The sequence below is a fragment of the Haplochromis burtoni genome, unplaced genomic scaffold (assembly GCF_018398535.1).
Source record: "Haplochromis burtoni strain Fernald_Lab_line unplaced genomic scaffold, NCSU_Asbu1 Contig_134, whole genome shotgun sequence".
NCBI classification, from domain to species: domain Eukaryota; kingdom Metazoa; phylum Chordata; class Actinopteri; order Cichliformes; family Cichlidae; genus Haplochromis; species Haplochromis burtoni.
In genome coordinates, this window is record NW_024582495.1 from 392,305 (window position 1) to 414,397 (window position 22,093).

The 22,093-nt window shown below is 40.9% G+C and overlaps 1 protein-coding gene across 1 annotated transcript; it reads right to left on the minus strand.

The window, feature by feature from the left end:
• Positions 1-1,922: 1,922 nt before the first annotated feature.
• Positions 1,923-20,994, minus strand: LOC102302751 (oxysterol-binding protein-related protein 2). The gene is made up of 14 exons (XM_005930643.2): positions 20,893-20,994; positions 20,481-20,626; positions 20,302-20,374; positions 15,666-15,741; positions 14,292-14,426; positions 13,917-14,014; positions 13,648-13,830; positions 12,022-12,129; positions 11,849-11,938; positions 11,641-11,767; positions 11,090-11,209; positions 8,871-8,994; positions 7,481-7,571; positions 1,923-6,334 (listed from the first exon to the last, which is right to left on the minus strand). Exons 2-14 carry the CDS (start codon positions 20,515-20,517, stop codon positions 6,232-6,234), a joined length of 1,365 nt encoding a protein of 454 aa, XP_005930705.1. The 5' UTR covers positions 20,518-20,626; positions 20,893-20,994; the 3' UTR covers positions 1,923-6,231.
• Positions 20,995-22,093: the final 1,099 nt, after the last annotated feature.

The window sequence follows — 22,093 nt, forward strand, 5'->3', positions numbered from 1 at the left end:
TCAGCAAAACATTTTCCAGTTACAGTCTGATGAATCGACAAAGATCTTGTGGAATAAAGTCACTCTGAAAGCAGGAAAAATGTATTAAAGGAAAATATGTCTGTGAAGGTTCTCAGTCATCCAGGTCATCGTAGTGGGACACTCCCACTAGGTTTATATCTGGGACTCTCCACCATTTGACCTTAGAACTGAAGAAGCTTCTCGGATGAGAGGTGAAACGTCTTCAAGTAACTTAAAGAAGTCCAGACGCTTTTCTTTGCAAGCTCCTTTGACTATTAAAGGAAAGTATTTTGAGTGATTAGCGCTCCATGCCATAACTTCCACTTCTGCCTATAGTGAACCCAAGGTGCGCAGATCCCATTAAACTAGAGCCGGGAGGTCAGAAACTCTGATATATCCAGCTTTAAAATAAAATGCAGGCTTCAGGTTTGGCATTTGCAAGTGGATGACAATAATATTATTGGATGCAACTTTGCCAACTGCCTCTGAGTAAATCTTGAGAGGATGAAAGGAAGCTGAAGGCTGTAATTATGGTCTTACGTGATAGTCTTCTTGCACATCTGTAATTATGGTTAATATGAAGGCAACAAGTTCAGCTGCAGCTCGGTTTTGACACACACCATCTTTGCCTTTGCCTGAAATAGAAAAATAAATAGCTTTCTATTCATTTTAGGCATAGGATTAAGAAGCAAGTGAACTCACACTTTACTTGAACCTTCGCCCACTTTCTTCACATTAATGGGCTAAAAGCCAGAAGCCAGAAAAGTAAATATGGGCCAGGATAAAACGGAAATTAGCTGCAAAGTTTTGAACCACTTAAGAATAATCACCTTTGCATTTCATTGCTTTAATATTACACGCAGCACATAGGAGCCTGTATCACTGGTTCATGTGAGCAGCCCCACCGTGTGCGTTATTGTTTAATAAAACTGGTGTGCTACAAATTTTAGTTTTCATGATGCAATAAATGTGTAAAACTGTTTTGTTTTGTCTCTACATACTTAAAGATTCACATTTTTGGGCACTGCACAGCACTACAATAAATGGTGGGTTTAACAAATGTATTGACTCATCTGTCTAGGAATTTGAAATTTTTTTAAACACAGCCCAGAGGTCTCAGAGGCTGGGAATTAAATGTTTTCTTCTTCTTTCAGCTGCTCCCTTTACGGGTTGCCAGAGCAGATCATCTGCCTCCATCTCACCTTATTTGTAGCGTCCTCCCATGTTGCATCAACCCTCTGAAATCCTCCTTCACTACATCCATTAATCTTCTCTGAGGTCTTCCTGTCTACCAGCTCCATATTCAGCATTCTTTCTTTAGTATACCCACCATCCCTCCTCTGCACATGTCCAAACCATCTCTAACTTTGTCTCCAAACTGCTCAACCTGAACTGTCTCTCTGATGTTCTCATTTCTAATCCTGTCCACTCTCTCAGTGCAAATCCTAATCTCTTCAGGTCTGCCTCCTGTCTTTCATCACTACCATCTTGTAAACCTTCCCTTTCACGCTATCCTTCTGTTACAAACCATGTGCTCCACCCTCCCTGCACGAATTTCTTCACCGTTCATGTACTGTGTTACTTTGGATGGTTAAGCTAGGCACTTAAACTCATCTACCTTCCCTGCCTCTGCTCCTTGCATTATTCTGTTTTGCCTCTGCTGATGTTTATTCCTTTTCTCTATAAAGCATCCATAGCTCTCCAGGGTCTCTCCCACCTGCTTGCTACTCTTACTACAGATCCCAGCATCATCTACAAACATCAATACCAGTACACTTCTTTTCCACTATTATATAAAACTAAAAATGGCCTTGAATCTTTTTTAAATTGTTAATTAAAAGACAAAAATGAGAAGTAGTGTCGTGTGGTGGTTATGAGAGAAAAACATCTGGAGAGAATAACCAGATTTTCCAACACAAGGATTTTGTAGTCCATAATTTATTTCTTAAATATGCTTTGTATGCATACGGCTGTGTGGATACCAGTATGAAGAGGAAAGGAAACAACAGATCGACAAACATACAATGTAAACATTTTCAAAAAGAGGCTCGACAAAGAGACAGCGGGGATAAAACAAGATCGGATCAGATTGATCCTGCAGCTCTGAGCGGCTGCAGGAGTCACAAAGTGCTTTGAATTCAGAGTAAAGACACGGACAGCAGCAAAGGGGAAGACATGATGTGGGATATTTCACCGTACATATGTGCACAGGACAGTGAGCATTTGAAATGTGCAGTTTAATGCAACACTAGTGCTTAGAAACAAAAAGAAACTACTGTGAGCATTTTACTACCAGCACACAATATTCATTACCTGCTGCCTCTGTAGTGTCTCCAGCACACAGGCTGCTAGCTAAAGAGTGTTTTATTTCACATTTCAGGAGGGTAGACTGGAAGGATCAGTTTGCATAGGTTCATGATGCCTACAGCATCCCGTCTTATTTGCTTTTAACTGTGTCTGAAAGCACGGCTCCGATTGGTGGAAAAAAAATAAAAAATTGCTTTCAAAGTGTTACTCATCCACGTGTGAAAAAGGCGTCAAAATGATGCAGCTTTGTCATTAAGGGGACCGATTATGCTCATTCCCAGCTTCATGTTTTCTTTTTTGGACTGTACTGGATTAGCTCTGCATAACTCACAGTTCAAAATAACCCCATCTTACACATGGCTCATTCAGTTCACTCTGTGTCTAAATCACAAAAAACATAAAAGACATACACAGCAACAGGGACGTCACCCAGTGTTGGATGAAGTCCTGCTATGAAGCCTCGAGTTGAACATTTTAATTACTTTGGTGTTTTGAAATCAGGTGTGAGGAGCGAGACGCAGCTCTGACTTACTATCAATCACATGACCACAAGTTACCAAAGTGCTCTATTGAACATGATCTGAATCTAGTACATGACTCTATAAACACACCAGCAAACTGTTTACTGAGTAAGCAAGGATTCAGGTCGCCCTCTGGTGACCATTAAAAAGACTACAGGGTTAAAATACAAAGCTACAGCTATCTTTTATACTTTCTACCTCTGAACAAAGTGTTTATCTCAGAACTACTGTACTTCTGATTGGCTGCTCCTTGCAGGTGGGTGGGGTCTTAGTGCCTAAGGCCATAGCTGTTGACCAAATTAGGGATATCCACTCTCACTACCATCACATGGAGTGAAGAGTAGGAAAAAAAAAAAGTCTGAAAATGAGTGTTTATAGCAGTCTGAACTTTTGGCTCACAGGGATCATTGTACAAACAAACGGCACAACACAGTCACTTTGAAGCCGAGGTGTTCAAACTATGGAGTGCACCTTCAATGGAGGAGCAGTGAGACAGATGCCTCTACTCTTTCTCAGGCCAATGTGACAAAAGAGTGACAAGAGTGGCTGTAATCTTTTTACATTTTTAGTGTTAGTTTAACTTATATTTCCAGAGGATATCATTATGTAAATATCCAACAATCCACTCAGAACAAAGGATGCCCTCTATCACTGCAGAACTTGCCTGAGAATTTTTACATTATCTACAGTATTAAAGTATCCCTGTCGCAGTGGCCCGTACGTCCACGGGTACAACCCTCCAAAAAACCTCAGAATAACTAATTTGGCGTAGTTTTTAATGGCAGGCATTTGCTAAAAATGTAAACAAATTTAAAAAAGAAAAAAAAAGAAAACGGGACTCAAGCTGTAGTTGAAAGCTTATTAACCATTTTCATGGAAACATTATCATACGTGTTTACGGTCCTACAAGCTCCAAAGTGAAGTTGGAGCAGAAAATCAGTGTGTTCATTATTATAAGTATTACCTATGATGTTTAATATTGTTTGGCAGCACCGAAGCTCAGAGCATTATTAAAAATATGTATTTAATGCAGTGTTTACACTTGGTTTTAAAAAGCCACTCTGGAAATTGGATCACAAGTGAACAGTCAAGACTCATCACAGTGTTGCCTCCAAGGATCGGACCACATGTGCTCAGACTTCCTTACAATCTGTGTGTCAAAGTGCCCCAAGTATTCACCTGTCTGTCATCAGTCAAGAGTCTGGAGAGTCCAGATGTAGAGACTGGCAGGCAAAGTTTTAAAAACGGTGCACAAAATAGCAAAAAGAAAACCCACCACGTCCTGGCTTGATGGTTTGTAAGAGATAAAGTAGCCTCTCTGACATCATGCAGCTGTTATAGAAACCTCAACATCAGCGTTTTAGCCACCACGATATCTGGATGAGAGGGTGGAGCAATGAGTGATCAGTTAAGGCTAGCAAGCTTTGTCAGAAAGTTGCATACATTAAGTGCAAGAGACACATATCTGCAAACTAGAGCTGAATGACACACAAATAAAAATAAAGAAAATAAGGAACACAGACTGCATAATTTGTCAGATAGTCTACTAAAAATGCTCCAACAGCACAAACAGAGTGGATAAGTCCAGTTCAGGGCTTTGCAGCTGCCTGTAGTGACACAGCATTGATAGGGTCGAGTTTAAAAGTTAAAAATAAAATATGAGGGAATCAAAGGAAGAAGGAGCTGTAAACACGCTTATTAATGATGTAAAGTTGGGCATTTTATCATGGGAGCCTGTGGGGACTGAGTTGTTTTTGGAGCCAGTCTCAAGTTGTTATTAGAGGGGCTGCAGTTTTTGGCACTTTGCGCTCTGGGACTGAAAATGAGGCCAACGCAGAGATGCCAAAAAAACCTCTTAATTCCTCAAGTAGAACTAAAGCTTCAGCTATGGAGACAACTTGTTTACAGCTCGTTATAGAAAAAGTGCTGTCAGTACATGTGGACAGTTTGTGCTTCATAACAACAACTGGATGCAGGTGAGACTAAAGGCTGGGGAGTGACAGGTGTGTAGACATAGGTAGCAGCAGCCTCACCTCACCCAAGTCACTGAGCTGGACCTTATCACTGTGTTTCTGCTATTTTGGAACATTTTGATAGAATTATCAGACAAAAGTAGGGTAGCAGCAAAGGCAGAGAAAACCCTCATTAACTTCTAATGCACACCCAGAAGTTAGTGAGATATACAGGCCTGAAATATGACAGAAACCACTTCGATCACAAAAGAGTGACAAGGGTTATTCCTAGGAGGGTTTCAAGGGATAAAGAGTCATAACGACCAGCAGAGCAACACGCTAATGTTGACGCTTTAATGTGCACCCAGAAAAAGTCCAGAAACCAGTGGGTGGTGTCACAGTAGCTAGCTCCAACTCTATTGTTCACAGTGCCTACCAGACCACACAGAGATGGGCCATAAGCCATATCACTGGCTTATATACTCGTATTTAATGCGGTGTATTTGGACCTGACACATTTTAAAACCAAGTGTAAACGGCGTCTGACGCTCTGTCCGTTCACCCACAGATATTTACTGTGCATTGTGAACATTTTCACAGTGTGTGAGCGGTGAAGGAGCCAGGGAGGCGGCCAGTGTCAGACTTTTTAAAACGTCTCGTTTCTGCATCCCTTTGCCTTAAAGGTTTATATGGAGGCTTTTATTCTCAGTGCAGAAAAAGTTTTTTGTATGGCTTTAACTTGTGGAAATTATGATGTTGGTGAGCATGCATGGTTATTATACACATTACCTATGTTACAGCGGAGAACAATATAATGTACCAACATATCTGTTTACTGAGGCAGTAAACGTGGTTATAAGCAGCTTTCATTTCTACTATAAGTCTCTATTCACAGAAACACTTTGTGACATTTTCTTTGATGTTAAGTGCTAACTAAAACAGACATCTAATTTCCAAATAGGTTATATAAAAGTAGCAGATGCGATTAAATATCCCCTGATATTTGAATGCAGCTTGACAGAAGAGCGTGGAACATCTACAGGTGAGATTATGGTACCTGAGTACCCGAACTAAAACTGAAAATATTTCCTTTGCATCCTCCACCAGGTAGCTCACCACGCCACAGATCACATTGGTGGCTGCTTTTAAACCCTTGGATGAGTGAATGGTGAGTAACATACATGTTTAGGGCATATAAAGAAGATGTTTGATGTTTACAGTAAGTAAACTCTACAGTTCTCTTTAGTGTTACACATCTCCTGCAGACAAATGTCACAGTCAGCTGGAGATGATCTGATAACCTGTTTGAAATCAACTTTCATCGATCCTAACAAAGACACAGTACCAGCGAGCGTCTGGCTGTCACGACTCACAGAGAAACAAAATGAAACCTAGCAGAGAGAAGATTTTTTTTGTTTGTTTTTTGTTTTAAACACCAAACACCTCCTGTGTCAATAAATGTTGGGACAGTCAGTGAAGTTCCTGTCAAAGTATCCACCTGTGTACAGCCAGTCCTCGGCTCCTGTGTGAGGGTTTGTTCCCATCTGGAACCACCTGAGGAGGCAGTCAACAAGCCATATCTGTTTTTAATAACATGGTTATGAAAAATGCTGCACAGCATGAGCAATTAGTGTGTTGGGGACACATTAAAGGAAGTTTCCACACATTACAAATTAGATTTTGAATGCAACATTTTGTCAATCTCCCCTTTAAAGTCATCTTCATTTGCTTATTATTGTTTTATTTTTCTTCAGTCTTTATTTAACCAGTAAATGTCAACAAAGCAGATCATTGCAGGTCTAAAACTAATTATAGCATAAACAGACTTTGGTGTTTACAAAACCAAATGTGAATCTGAAATAAATGTTAAGACACGAAGAAAAACAAGCTGTGGAGCAAACAATACGAACACAATCAACTGCTAAAATATGGAGAGATAATACTTCAATCACCATGATGTTGGCTAAATTCACTCCTGAGCATTTTGGGCAAATATTTCAAACTTAAGTAAAGAGAAGGGAGGCGCATTTCTGGAGTGATTGACTGTTTGGCCAGGACAGTCATTCACTGAGTCATCTGCACACTGTTAGCTTATTTTAATTAGATTTGTCAATCTATCTGCCAGACTGACAGAATTTTTCAGTATTTAAAAGTTTATTTTGTAGTGATTTATAATTTTATTGAACTTTATATGCAATCCCAGCATTAACTGGAACAATAAACTGAAGATACTGCAAATGTTAGCTATGTGCTTCAGTCTGGTAAATGGATGTCACCCACTTTATTAATTCCTGCATTATAAAGTCCTGACTCCAATAAATAAAAGCTCTATGGTTCAAATGGGTTCCAATTCAAACTAACGTCTATTTTAAAACGTCTAGCTAGTTATTTCCATCTGTAAAATGCATCACTCAAGCATTGCTTGTAGAAAATGAAATTTTGGGAGGTAGACGAATTTACACATTCTGAGTTTGGACATTATAAAATAACAGAGTGATTATACAAGCGGCCTCTCTCTTCATGTTGAACCTCTGCTCACTGTGTTTCATGCTAGAGGTAAAGTAAATCTCATTTGGTCTGATAATACTGACATATTGAGTACAAACATGAGATTGTCATGCTACAAGTGTATGAAATCATAAAATCGGTCTATAAAAAAAAAACCTCCCCAAATCTCTTTAAATCCTCAGAACCTCTCACCTGGTTGACCACTCCTCCTCGTCCTTGGATCGTTCCCTGCGTGCAGCTCTCTGTTTCTCCTCTAAACGCTCTTTCTCAGAACTCGCCAAATCTATAAACACACAAATACAAAAGAAACTTTTAGAGAAGGTCAGACTGAAACGATAACTCGACTTCACCTTTGGCCACTGTGTTTGTATAAACTAGGAGACTGATAATTTTGTAATCTTTCCCTACATGGTCTTTTAAAAATATTAGGCCTGGGTGGTATGACCAAAGATTCTAGCAGTTTTATAGTATACCATCAGTTTACTTTTGTGTAAATGGGCCTTTATATTGACTCATTCTTTTGTCAGGCATCTTTAGGATAAAACATATTTTTGAAGTCACCATAAAGAAGAAATAAACCCTAAATAAAAAAAAAGCTATTTTAGAGAACAAATACAGTAACTACTTGGAGAAAGAAGTCAGTCCTTAACAGGTTGCCTCTTCTGCTTTTTGGTTAGATGTCATGCCACTTATTTGTTTAAAAATAAGCTCTACTGTTTTCACAGAGGAGCTGTGAACCTGAAACAAACTCCATTCTGTTTCAGAGTCTCATGGCAGAGCTGATCATGAAAGCAAAGCTGTAACATTTTCTAGTTGATCCATGTTCATTTATTGCCACGAAGTGACCAAAATAATGAGATGGTGGATAAAAGCACTAGAAAAGAGCTTCCTCTGTAGAATGTCTGGGCTCTCCCTTAGAAATCGGGCCAAGAGCTCAGAGTCAAGCTGCTCCACATCTACAGGAGTCAGTTGATGTGGTTTGGCCATCTGATCTGGGAGGAGGTCCTGCAGCAGACCCAGGACATGATGGAGAGTTCTGCTCTCTCTGTTGGGTTGGGGATGCTTCAGTGTCCCTCCTTCAAAAGGCTGGATGAGGTGGCTGACACATCACGAAAAATTTACTGCTCAACACTATTTTTTACTAGAAATACCTGTATAAATACACCTGTAGTGTTGATGGAGGTTACCAGACTTATCCATTACGCTCATCTCAGAGAATTTTACTCAGATCATAAAACATATGTTTAGGACCAACACATTTTAAGGTATGTTATGGCTAAGGGTAACCAGGATACCAGGTTTACCAGGATAAAGTCACACAGGACATGGCAGTCATAACAAACACTGGGTGAGGGTGACTTGGGTGAAGTGAATCTGATTCTCAGAATTTGCTAACTCATTCCTGCTTGTCATTTTATCACCTGTTAAGCTCAATGTAGACCAAAATGACCCTCAGGGCACCAGGAATTATCCCAGTGCTCCTGACGGGACCCTGTTCCACAGTTTTAGAGGCTCATAGTGTCCTGGTCACCAAAAAGTACACATGTACAGTTTCAGCTGTTTCAGGTGAGGGTGACGTTACCTATGTCTCCGTTCTCCATCGCTCTGATGTCAGGCCTCAGCCGGCAGTCTGTTGGCAACAGTAGTCTCTCCATGCCGGGCTCCAGCTCGTTTAGTGTTATGGCAAAGCTGGTGAAGTTATACATCTATAAAAAGGGAGAAAGGGCTTTGTTCAAACAGTGCTGCATCCGATTATTTAACAATAAAAGTAAAAGTAATACTCTGCTTCAAGAGCACATTTTTATTCTTGACCTTAACTGCAGCTCTGAGCCATTCACAGATACCTAAAATATTTTTTTATCCAATACTTTACATGAACTGGTCCAATGACAACTGAACACCATCACCTCACTTTTCCAGATGTACATCTTTTATATTATCTAGATGAATAAAATACCAACTTGGGGCGGTAACTATTTTCAAACATTCAAGAAAAATGAAGTAAAAAAAAATCTTTTAGTAATTGGGCCAATTTTTTTGTCCTAAAATGTACATATTATTATTATTGTTATTTTTAATGGCACCTAGCAGAATGTTATGTGGTCCTATTGCCACAATGCGTGTCAAAAGTTATACAAAAATGGAAACTAAAATGTGAAATAACATTTGGTGTAAACTCCATGAGGTAAAGCTAGCATGTCACACGTCTTGCACAGTTATACATATGTGAGAGCAGATTGTGTGGTCATTCCATAGGAAAGATGTCACCAATGTCTCGAACCTGACACCCAAGACCCTCAGAATGAGCTGTGCATCTGTACAACACCTTCAGCATAACTTCGATGTTACAGGTACATCGTAACGGCAAACTCTTATGAAACCCAACATTGTAACTTGCACAGTAACCTGACATGTGCTTCCCTACAGGTCACCAGTGTAGGAGGTAGAGTGGTGGATCGATCCCAGACACCTCTCACATGCTGAAGTGTCCTTGGGTTAGGTGTGTGAATTTTAAAAAGCAATTAGGCTTAGATAAAAGGGTAGAATCAATTTAAGTGGGTGAATGAGACCTGTACAAACCACCTTGAGTGCTCAACTGAGTAGAAAGGCTGTTTATCTGAACCAGTCCATTTACTGTGACAGGCTCCCTGTTTCCTCGCACCCATTTACATCTACTACCACTTACAACCACCTCGACCATTTTCTCTCTAGACCAGTGGTTCTTAACCTTGTTGGAGATACCGAACCCCACCAGTTTCATATGCGCATTCACTGAACCCCTCTTTAGTGAAAAATAAAATGTGATTTTTTTTCAAATTCAAGACATAGATATGTTTTTTAGGGCAGCACGGTGGCACGGTGGTTAGCACTGTTGCCGCACAGCAAGAAGGTCCTGAGTTCAATTCCACCATCAGGCCGGGATCTTTCTGTGTGGAGTTTGCATGTTCTCCCCGTGTTTGCGTGGGTTCTCTCCGGGTACTCCGGCTTCCTCCCACCGTCCAAAGAAAAGGAAAAGCGGAAGCGAATGGATGGATGGATAGATATGTTTTTTACTGGTGCACAAAATGAGCCATGCATGTCATGGTGGAGGCTCTGCTGAACTCCTAAAATCTGACTCACCGAACCCCTAGGGTTCAATCGAACCCAGGTTAAGAACCACTGCTCTAGACCAAAAATGGTTGAGGAATCATGGTAATGTGAAGCGCACATCGTAGGGCACATATAAGCAGAACTGATTTTTCTGTCTGTTCAGACAGAAGTACTTTTCCTGAATGCTTTTTGCTACTGTGATACACCAAATACCCCCATAAAGCTCGTCTTCTCTTCTTTTCAAAACCATTTGAATTTTTGTCTCTAGCACAAACAGTAAGGGAGTTATCGCCATTCAAAGAGCGTTTGTAAAATGAGCCCTCCTGTCAGTTCGATGGTGAAAAAGACTCAAGTCATCTCATTTTTTCCAGGATTTGTAAACCATTAAAAGAGGCATGAAATCTTCAGGACTGAAAAGCAGATTTAAGCTCTGTTGCAAATGATCATGAGATCAATTAAGTGCTTCCCTTTAAAGCTTAGTAAAGTTAAACTTTAGGCACTCTTTGTGCAAAAAGATGAGCAGCAAATTTCAAAGAAAGCACCATGTGATCGTATAATTTTGCATGGCCTCATTAAATATACTAAAGCAAGCTCATTATGAGGGTGTGAAGCCGGGATTTTTATTATATTTGGCTGATTTTATACAGTCAAATACTTTCCAGTGATAACTGAACAATATTTCTGCAGGAAATGCCAAACCTCATCACTGACCTGTGCTGAGTGAGCGGGCCGAGATGTTATCCTCCACAGTAAGGCACTTCCTGGTATCACAGTCACAGTCTCTTGAACTTCTGGCATCTCATCTGCCTCCTCTGCTTCACAGCTACGCTCCTACACACACAGAAACAGACACACAGCTAGTTAAACAACTCCGTCTAACGAGTTTGGGTTTACATTACAAACAGTTCATGTGCAAACGGGTGATTAACAGAACTACGGTCGCCACAAATTCAACACGTCTCTCAAGCAACGATGCATGTCATTGCAAGACATCATGGATTAGTGCTGGCAATGATCTAATCAACACTACACTCTCAACATAACTAGACAACAGCAGCAGCACACTACAGATATCAATACACTTTCACCTTACCTTCTACTAAAGCCACTGCATGTTATTGTGAAAGGAAAAGATGCAGTTTAAGAGAAGAATTTCAGAGTTGTGAGAAAAAGTCACACATCAAACATGTTAAAGAGAAACGTGAGAGCAAACTCAGAGGGATTTCATCTCATCTTTCAGTAAAAGCAGAAACGATCCTCACCTGTCTCAGCTTCTTTGACTCGCCCCCGCTCTTCTTCTCCGACTTCTTGTACGCTTCGTAAACCTTGGGGTCCACGCTGTACATGCACTCTGTCCATTTCCCATACATAACTCGCCGCTTCTTCTTACTGTTTCAACAACAAACTCCATTTAGAGAAAACTAACACAACTAAAATTCACAGACAGTGATGACGTGCTTAGGTTCTTACCTTTTATCTTGGATATGACCTTCTACTTTGTGCAGTTCCTTTCCAAACATCCCACAGGGTTTGAAGTTTAGGACACACTTATCACCCGTCCTGACGAATTAAAGGCAAAATTATTGTTTAATAAATATCAGTGATTCAAAAAGCTGTAAGTTTTCAATACAAGCTTCCATTACCTGTGGTTGACTATCTCTACAGTTCCATACTGTTCAATCCAGAGTTTTCCCAGGATGATGTTATGCACACAGCACATTGGATTCGTCCACGTGTAAGCTTCTTTATGTCTGTCACAAAATCACAACATCTTAAAGGACCAGTTCGACATTTTCTAAATAATAATAAAAACTTCAGCACTCACAATTACATATATAATGTATTTAATAAGATGTAAATCAGCCCGAGGCTTTCCCCTGCTGTGCTATATTAAATACATGAAATACAAAATACAAGTTCGAGAGTTAAGCATGCTGTGGGTTTTTTTCTAAAATGATATATACATGTGAGAAGATTTTCACACAATTTGTGAAGTTAGCGTTTTACTCAGCAACCCAAAAGAAGTGGAAAATAACCAATAACGCTTATTTTTCAGCAGGGAATATATTAATAAAGCCCTCATTTTATCTGTCAAACACTCAGCTTATTACATTTCATTGAGCTAATAACTCTGCTGAATACATGCTTAAGGAAGACAGATTTTTATATCAATGGTTCATCATTTCACATCTAAATATAATTTAAAAGTCTCAAAATACAACTGTACGTAATTAAATACACTTACTGCTCATCCATAACAATAACTCTGAAGATTTTGTTAACCCATTAGATGCCAAATGAATCTTAATCAACTGAAACCTCAGTTTCATACGATCGCCACCTTCTTTGTAAATCCCCTTTTCGTCAGTGTACAAAAGTTCAACTACATATTTTATCCCTGAGATAAGTCAACATAAAAAAAGAAACGCAAGTTTAACAATATGTCTCAGTTTCTGTACATGAAAAAAGAAATCCCGATGCAATAAATTAAAGAAAAATTACATGAAAAGTTCTGGCCTGTCATTACCCAGACTGTCCTGCAATTCTAGTTTTTATTAATTCCCTGTGGACCCACTCTAAAAAAAGTGGGAAATTTCTATATTAGTTCATTTTAAGGACAGGAACTTTTCTGTCATTTAATGGTTTATCTATTACTTAATTATGCTGTTGTAGTACAAATAACCACAAGGAAGGTCCTTGTCAGTAGGAAAAGGTGTAAAACGCAAAATATAAAGAAACTATGATCTGAAAACCTCACAGAGAAAGCATCTTCAACATCACAAACATCCAATAATTAACTGGATGCTTTTATTTTTTATTGGACTGAAGTTAGGGGAAAATTGCTCAGTGTGTCAAATGTCAACAGAGTCAGTTTACAGCACTCATGTTCAATGTGATAATACTGTGTGTAGATAAATTCCATGTATCAGCACATCAAAAACGCTCTAGTTAACATAATTTCTTGCTTGTTCAGTCCATAAGTGAAATCCGGATCATTTGAGGTTTTATTTATAGTTTTAAAGAGTTAATTAGGACCAAGTCATGAGGAATTTTGAGAGCTTTGAGCAGACCCAGATTAGTGGTTTAACCCTTTCCCATGACTACGCTAATCTAACCAGCTGCTGCTTGCGGCTTCTTCAACATGAATGAACATGAGGTCATCCAAAGTTCAACATGTTATGAAAGTTTAATAATGCAGCTAAAAGCCTAGCACCAGCAGAAAAGTGGGTGTGCAGAACACTAGATCAATAACTGCAGGGAAATCTCACTTTAGTAACTCCAGCGTCATGGTGCCTTTAGGTTCAGCTTCCACACTTTTGCCCCAGAACTTGAGCTTTGGGTAGATAGAGCCATGAAACTCAAATTCTTTCTTCAGCGACTCGGCGTGGAAGGCACTGATGGGAGGGTGGTGGCTCACCTGCTCCGAGATCAATCTGTAGCCTTCGTCCTCCCTTAAAAAAGATGATTTGAAATAACTGGATGACCTGAAGTATCATCATAAAGGCATAATGAAGCTTCAACCCATCCTCTCCAATACCTCGTGAGTTCATAGGTCTCCCCCAGTAAAGGATTGAAAGGCTTTCCAGTCCTCTCCCATTGAGATGCTACAGCCGAAACAGCAAATGCAGCAACAACCTGTCACAGAGATGTAACGTGAATCAGAGCCGGGCTGCAGCCACTGACAGCAAGTGAAAAGTCATTTTTAGAAAACAATCCCTCATTCCTGCTTTTCTAGTGTTTATTTTGGGTTTATTTTTGGTTCATACACTTAAAAAAAAGAAAGAAAAAGAGCTTTAAACAGTTCATTATTTTCCTTAGCAATGTTCAGAGGAAATGTATTTCTGGGAGAAATTTAAATACACTGACAGTATTTTTAAAACATCACAACATCACGTGTGTGTGCTGCCTGTACCTGCATGCGGTCTATGGAGTCTGATAAACTGCAGGCTTTGTGGATGAGGTGAGTGTGCTCCATGTACTCTGAGATTCTCTGGAGAAAGCTGAGCGGCTCGTTAAACACGACCGGCATTGCTATTTTGGACAGCTCCTGTGGCAGCACAACAAAAACAATCAATCACTCTCAATCAGAAAAATAACTCAAAGGCTGACAGAAATTACCTCACTTCAAACAACTTATGCAACACATTACTTAACTTACAACAAACATTCACCGGTTTTAAAAAGCAGGAGTAACAATAGCACAACATTCACATTTACAGTTCAGATGTTCATGTAATTATTTTGGTTATTTTGAAATGACTTCCAGAAGCAAATGTAAAGACGAGTTCAGTCAAGACTGATTTTGTAACAGAGAGATTAAGTAAGCAAAAGCACTCAGTTATTCAAAGTTGACCTGTTATGCTTTCACCTTGCTGTCAGCAAATATGGAAATTTCCCTAATATGGTCATTGCAGCTCGAGTGTGACCACAGAAGCTCTGCCCACATGGTTACAAGGAGCAGCCAATCAGAAGACAGTTGGATTAGAGGGATGGGATAAGACAAATATGGATTATTTCTAACCTAACTGTGCAAAGCAGCTCTACTAGACTGCAAGAATAAAAATGTGAAAGTGGAAATAAGCAGAACAGGAAAATATAATCACTCCAATCTTAAATCTGATCAACCCTATCTCTAATAATCAGCTATGTACCGCAGGCCCTCAAGCTGGCAGAGGTTAAACCTTTACTTAAAAAGCCATCTCTAGACCCAGCTGCCTTAACTAATAATAGGCCAATTTCTAACCTTCCTTTCATATCAAAAATTCTTGAAAGGGTAGTTGTCAAACAGCTAACAGATTATTTGCAGAGGACTGGCTATGTACAATTTTTAGACTGTAGCTTTCTTTTCTCACAGTTTCATTTGGAGATTGTGAAAACCAGAGATGACATAATAGGGACACAGCTAGAAACTAGTAGAAACCTATAGGCTAAATCAGATATCTTACCCCTGCCCCTAATGACAGCTGAACCAGGATTTATATGAGCACATTGTGTTGCTGCACCGATGCATGCACACAGCTTAAGTTCACAATAGTGATGGGACATATTTCCACTTGATAGTGCAGTAAAGCCGTTGGTCGAGTACTTTTTCTTTTCTTTCTGTAGTCATTAGTAATTATAACTACAGGTACTGACACTCTGGACAGACCATTAATGAAGCTATAATATGACGCAACTTTGTGTATAAGTATTTCATGTCACAGTGACCACAGAAATGAAAATCATAGATTCAAAATCAGCACCCAGCAATATTACTGGAGACAGACATGAGTTTGGTAGGACTCACCATACCGATGCATTTCTTCAGAATATTCCAAACACTGAAGTTATTTCTGGAGATCATTTCAGCTGGCAGCTTTTTCCTGGATCGATTAAGAAAAATGATATTAAGCAACAAAAACTGTTTTAATAGATATCAAGGCCATTATCAATTCTGCTTAGAGCTCATATTTCTCATTAGCTCTCTTTTGCTTAGATCTTTGATAAAAAGTTGTGCTAGCATGCTGACATTACCTCTTATTCCAAAATATATGCAGGGCGGACAGCTCAGTTCAATTTTATTTATATAGCGCCAAATCACAACAACAGTCGCCTCAAGGCGCTTTACTTAACTTTGGCTCTTGGCGAAGGCGGTCGCACTTTTCTCCTCTCCCTTCCCTTATCTTCCCTGCTTAGCGTCTTGTGTCCTTGGCTAGTCTCATCTATTTTCACACTCTTTCCCTGGAACACTTTCTCACAGTCTGTTCTCTAAAACCTAAAAGAGGAATTATGGATTTGATCAACTGGTCCCTGAACACAACTGACATCCTCTTCTCAACGAGAAGCCTGGGCTCGGGTGAGCCTGAGTGTCCTGGAGTGTCCCTGCCGGATACACGATGGACGGGTGGCATAAGTGGAGGACAAGGCAAGACTGTCGATCGAAGACATCGAAGACATCTACCTGTTCGGAACCATGATAACAGGGTTCTTGCTGATCGGAGCTGGCTTGGCCCTAGCTTATCGAAGATTAAAGAAAGCGGAATTGGCTGTTCAAAACCCCACAAGGCTGCCTGCTGTGATTGAAACCATTGGACGAGTCATGAGTTCTCAAAATGGGCTCATTGAACGCAGCATGGATAAGATCTTGGAGAAGTTTGAGGCTGCCGTGAACACTCAGAATAAGACCGCTGAGCGAAAATTGGATAACATATTGGAGAAGGTCATGGCAGTCTTGAGTTCTCAGAATCTGCTCTTTGAGCGCAAGACTGATAACATTATGGAGCGCAAGATGGATAACATCGTGGAGAAGCTCACGGCTCTTCAACGAGAGATTGAGAGACCAGTGTCGGACTGCTAGAACAGCTTTGAAATTCACATGAGTTGTTCGCACTAAAGTAAAAACCACCATCATTTCATGCGGCTACCACTTCGGCGCCAGCTGTGGTCTCAAGGCTGGAGCTGAACAAAAACACCCAGATAATTGACTGTGCATAGATTGTTTCTTCCTATCCTACGTAAGGCCACCTGGGTTGGCTGGAAGACTTTACTTAGCCTGGCAGGGCGAAGGACACTGTCTCAGCTGAAGTCTGGACACACAGACTTGTGGACACACAGACATGTGGTACACGATGCTGGAAAATGTTTTAGTACGACTTTGCCAAGCTACGAACCCGCACAGCTTGATGGGCATTACGGCTATCGTAGGGAGGAGCCTCGTGGAGTGATACGCACTGTGCTTCAACATAATATTACCGTATTGTGTGTGTATAACCTCTTTCTAAGTTTTGTGGATATTATACATGGTTACGCTGAGGATATGTTGGCCAATTTCCACTGGAAATGCCTTTTGGTTAAGCTGTCAGCAAGGAATTTGCATTTGCACTGTTAAATTTTTATATAACTTTAATGCAAAAAACAGCTGCTTGTTTAAGTGAAAATACGTTGATTTTTTTTTGGCACTAATAAAGTTGTGGAGTTGTAAAGTATTTTGTCTAGTGTCAATTATATCGTCAGTTATATTGTTATCGCAAATTTTCAAATGTATATCGTGATAAATATTTTTGGTCATATCGCCCTGCTCTACATGCAGGTATACACTCATCCCCCCCTCCCCTTCCAAACGCCTTCAATGCTTATTCCCTCCCGATGCAGACGGTGGATCAAAGGGGACCAGTGCATATGCTGCAGGCCCAGATGCGCTGTCTACACGGGCTGTCTCTCACCTTTTACCCATCCCTGTTGCTTGTCATATGTTTCTATGGTGTATTGACAGTCATGTGCTTTTTGTGCCGGGGTGTTTTTTTTCTGCTCTCAAACTGTTCTCCCATTAGGAGCTCAGTCTGAGTTTTTTTCTCCTCCTCTCACCTCGTGTTATGTATTTTCGTTGTTTTTTTTTTCCTATCAGCCTACCTCTCTGACATGTCTGATTCTGATTTATATTGTACATTATATCCTATAATAATAGATACAGAGAAAAACCCAACAATCATATGACCCCCCTATGAGCAAGCACTTTGGCGACAGTGGGAAGGAAAAACTCCCTTTTAACAGGAAGAAAGCTCCAGCAGAACCAGGCTCAGGGAGGGGCGGGGCCATCTGCTGCGACCGGTTGGGGTGAGAGAAGGAAGACAGGATAAAGACATGTGGAAGAGAGATTGTCAGAAAGACAATCATACCAACAGATAATTTCTAATCACTAATTACCAAAACCTAACGTTCATGTCTTTGGGAGGAAGCTTTAATATAAGATGGGAGCATGCCAACTCCACATGGCCATCCACCTCTGGAACATCTACTGCAGAGGTGTCCAGAGACCTTCTGGCAGAGGACAGCGATGGCAGAGTTGGTAAAGCAGACAAAACCAATTGCAGCCAATGGGGTTGATGTGATCTTCTCTAAACTATTTTAATCTAATCTGTCACACTCAAATAAAGCACCTCTGGCAACATTATTCACACTCGGTCAGCTGATACAGAGGATGCCCAATCTTCTGCATGATGCAAAATGCCACAAATTTCAGTTAATTTAAAATATGCTTAATTTTTTGAAGAATGTAATTCACAGTTTTAAATTACTCTTAAATACAGACATAATTTCTTTTATCGTCTGAGGTTATAACTGTCCTCCAAATTCTTTTCTCCAGTTTGAATATCTATTAGTAAAATTAGTTGTCAGTACAACGCTTTTTATGTTAATATAACATTAGTGGACAGTGGTACTAACATGCATTACATGGAATATGTAATACACAACTGGCAGGTCATATATGAGTATTGGTTTAATTTAGAGATGCAACACAATTCTTTCAAATAATATCCCCTCGTTTTCTGATTTAATGAGTGTTTTAATACAAAGTAGCTCCCAAATCGTGCACCCAAACATTAATATTGTAAATACACAAAAAAAAAAAATAGTGAATGACATTTAAATTTACTATATTAGTACATATCAACAGCCCTAACTAATAGTGAGGGGAAGAGAATTTGGGAAGAAGTGAAACTGATCACTTTTACCACCTAAAGAAAAAGAAAACAGGCAAATTAAACCACCGATGTCGTGGCTTCAGCTGGACTCAGGATGTCAACAGCCTTCAGCTTGAGTGTGTCATTAATAGAGAACAACTAATGCTAACATGGTGGCAAGCACTTTAAAGAGGCAAGAGGAAACCAAGCATCCATTCAGCAAGAGACTTTGCCTACTGTGAAAGAGCACAGTATCTGAACAGGCAGCAATAACATTTATTTGACTGTGTAAAAAGTGTCTGATAAGGAGGTGGATGCACGTTATAGTTCACCTCGTTATAGTCTGTGAATACACGCAAACCTTGGAATCTTGGTTTTCTCTTTTTTCCTTTTGAAAATTACTAAATGTGTATATATTCAAGGATTCCAAGGTGTTCAATGTCATTCTAACACATGTATTCACATGAGGTGAAACAAAATTGTGCACCTAGGTTCCGTGTAAAAGCCAAGAGAACACAAAAGAGCAATACAGGAAAAAGGGAAAAGAAAAAGTATATACAGTGTCAGTACAAATAAGACCATTTTCTAAAAATAATCAAATTGTGTGCAGTGGAAAGACAAGTGGCTTCACATGTCTGTTTCCTCTGGCTGGGAGCAGCAGAGACTACAGAGCACCACCAGAGTTCAACCGTCTTGCAGCCTGAAGAAGAAGCTGTTCCTCAGTCTGGTGGTTCTGCAATTGATGCTCCGCAACATCCAGCCTCAGGGGAGTGGGACAAACAGTCTGTTTCCTGGGTAAGTAGGGTCTTTCAAGACAGAGAGGCCCTTTTGCTGCTAGTGTAGATGTTTGTGGTGACGGTGGTCTGGGGGATGCTGCCAACAATGCTCTGTGGAGCTTTCACCACCCTCTGCAGAGCCTTCCTCTCTACCACAAAGCATGACATCCCACAGTGATGCAGGAGCACGAGACACTCTTCACCACACATCTCTAAGTTCAGAACTCATGATAGATCATCTGTCTCCATCTTACTCTATCTCTAGCACCCTCCTCTCACACACCAACCCTTTCACTCTTGCTGCTATCCTTCTGTCATAAATCACCCCAACACTTGTCTCCTCTCCTAACTACCTACAAACTCCTTTTCACCTCTCTTATGCACTGTCTATTGCTTTAAATGGTTGACCCCAGGTACTTGTGCACCTTCACTCCGTTTGCTCCTTGCAGCCTCACTAAATTTCACTACTCTTTTCTCTAAAGCATACCTCCACCTCTCCAGGTTCTTTTCCACCTGCTCCCACCCTCACTACAGATCACAATATCATCTGCAAACATCATAGCATCAGGGAGACTCCTTTATCAATCTCTCCATCACTCCTGCTTTAACCTTTCAGAGGATCGAGGCGATCACTCAGAACAGCTCTGCGTCAATGAAGTGATTATGTTTTTCCGTAATTATTCCCCGCGTGTGCACGGCCCCTCACCTGCGCTCCCACACGCCATTCTCCTGTGTGGCATCTTTAAAGCTGACCTCGCAGGAATCATCTGACTCCAACCCTGGGGATGATGAGCAAGAGCGGGAGTAGGAGGAGGAAACAAAGTAAGTATACAGGAAATAACTATATATAATTAACTAATTTGGGCCTTCGTCGACATGTCTCACCTGTCTCAGCGTCGAAAAACTCCTCCTCGCTGTTCATACTGAGCAGACAAAGTAGCTGCAGGTTACTCAGAAGTCATGTTTCCACCGTTGGCCTGTCCCTGGAGTCCAGCCTCCCTCCGAGCATCACAGACAGCAGCACCCACCACCTACAACGACACCGGCAGCGTCAACACCAAGCGCATGAGTAATGTAATCAAAACAAAAACAGCTTCCTCTCTGGCTGTCAGTCGCCGTGCTCCTCTAAAAAAGCCATTAGTTAGCTTTAAGACTAGCTAACGAGCCCTTAGCATCGCTGCTGCAGATGGTGTAAATGTCCGCTGGGCAAAAAACGATGTAACAACATCAACACAGTCAACAACAAACCACAGCCGACACTGGCACGGACATTTAAACACAGCTCAGTCACATATACCTGTGAGTTCAGGTAAAATTAATGCTCCGGTAAAATAAACAACCGAGCACTGTGGTGCCTCTGGAAGTAGGCGGAAGTGGGCAGCAAGGACACCACGATTGGCAGGTTCGTCAGCCAATCAGAGCGCAGGATGCAGAGGTCCAGAAAATAAAGGGCAAAGAGCAAACGTGGGGTCCAAAGGCTATTTTTGCACATAACCAATAATGTGACATTAAAAAAGGCAACACTGGGCTCAGGCTGGATGGACCAGACTCTTTAAATATTAATATTAATATGTGTTAAGTTTATTATTTTATTTTATTTATACCAGTAACACAGGCGCACATAGAATCAGAATCAGAATCAGAATCAGAATGGGGTTTATTGCCAGATGTTGAGGTTTACAACATTAGGAAATTGCTGCGGTGCTTCAGTGCAAACAATAAGAATTAAAGTGCTATGTAGAAAGAAAGATATGTGCATGAGATATACATGAGATATATACATGAGAATAAGAATTATGAGTGCTACGTAGAAAGATATATACATGAGTGCAGGTGGTGATCAGTGCCAAACATGAAATGATGCAGTGACACAGCGTAGGGTCATGTGTTAGTGGCGGGGACAGTCATGTGGTTATTGTTCATGTGTCCAACAGCAGAGGGGAAGAAACTGTTCTTATGGCGAGAGGTTCTGGTGCGAATGGACCGGAGCCTCCTGCCTGAGGGGAGCAGGTCAAACAGACTGTGTCCAGGGTGAGAAGGGTCAGCTGAGATCCGGGCTGCACGCCGCAGTGTCCTGGAGGTGTACAGGTCCTGCAGAGATGGGAGTTTGCAGCCAATCACCTTCTCAGCAGAGCGCACAACACGCTGCAGTCTCTGTTTGTCCCTGATAGTGGCTCCAGCGTACCACACGGTGATGGAGGAGGTGAGGATGGACTCGATGATTGCAGTGTAGAACTGCATCATCGTCCGTGTTGGCAGGTTGAATTTCTTCAGCTGCCTCAGGAAGTACATCCTCTGCTGGGCTTTCTTGATGACGGAGGTGATGGTGGGCTCCCACTTCAGGTCCTGGGTGATGGTGGTACCCAGGAAGCGGAATGAGTCCACAGAGGTGATGGGGGTGTCAGTCAGGATGATGGGGGGGAGTGGGGCTGTGAGCTTCCTGAAGTCCACAATAATCTCCACTGTCTTCTGGGCATTCAGCACCAGGTTGTTGTGGC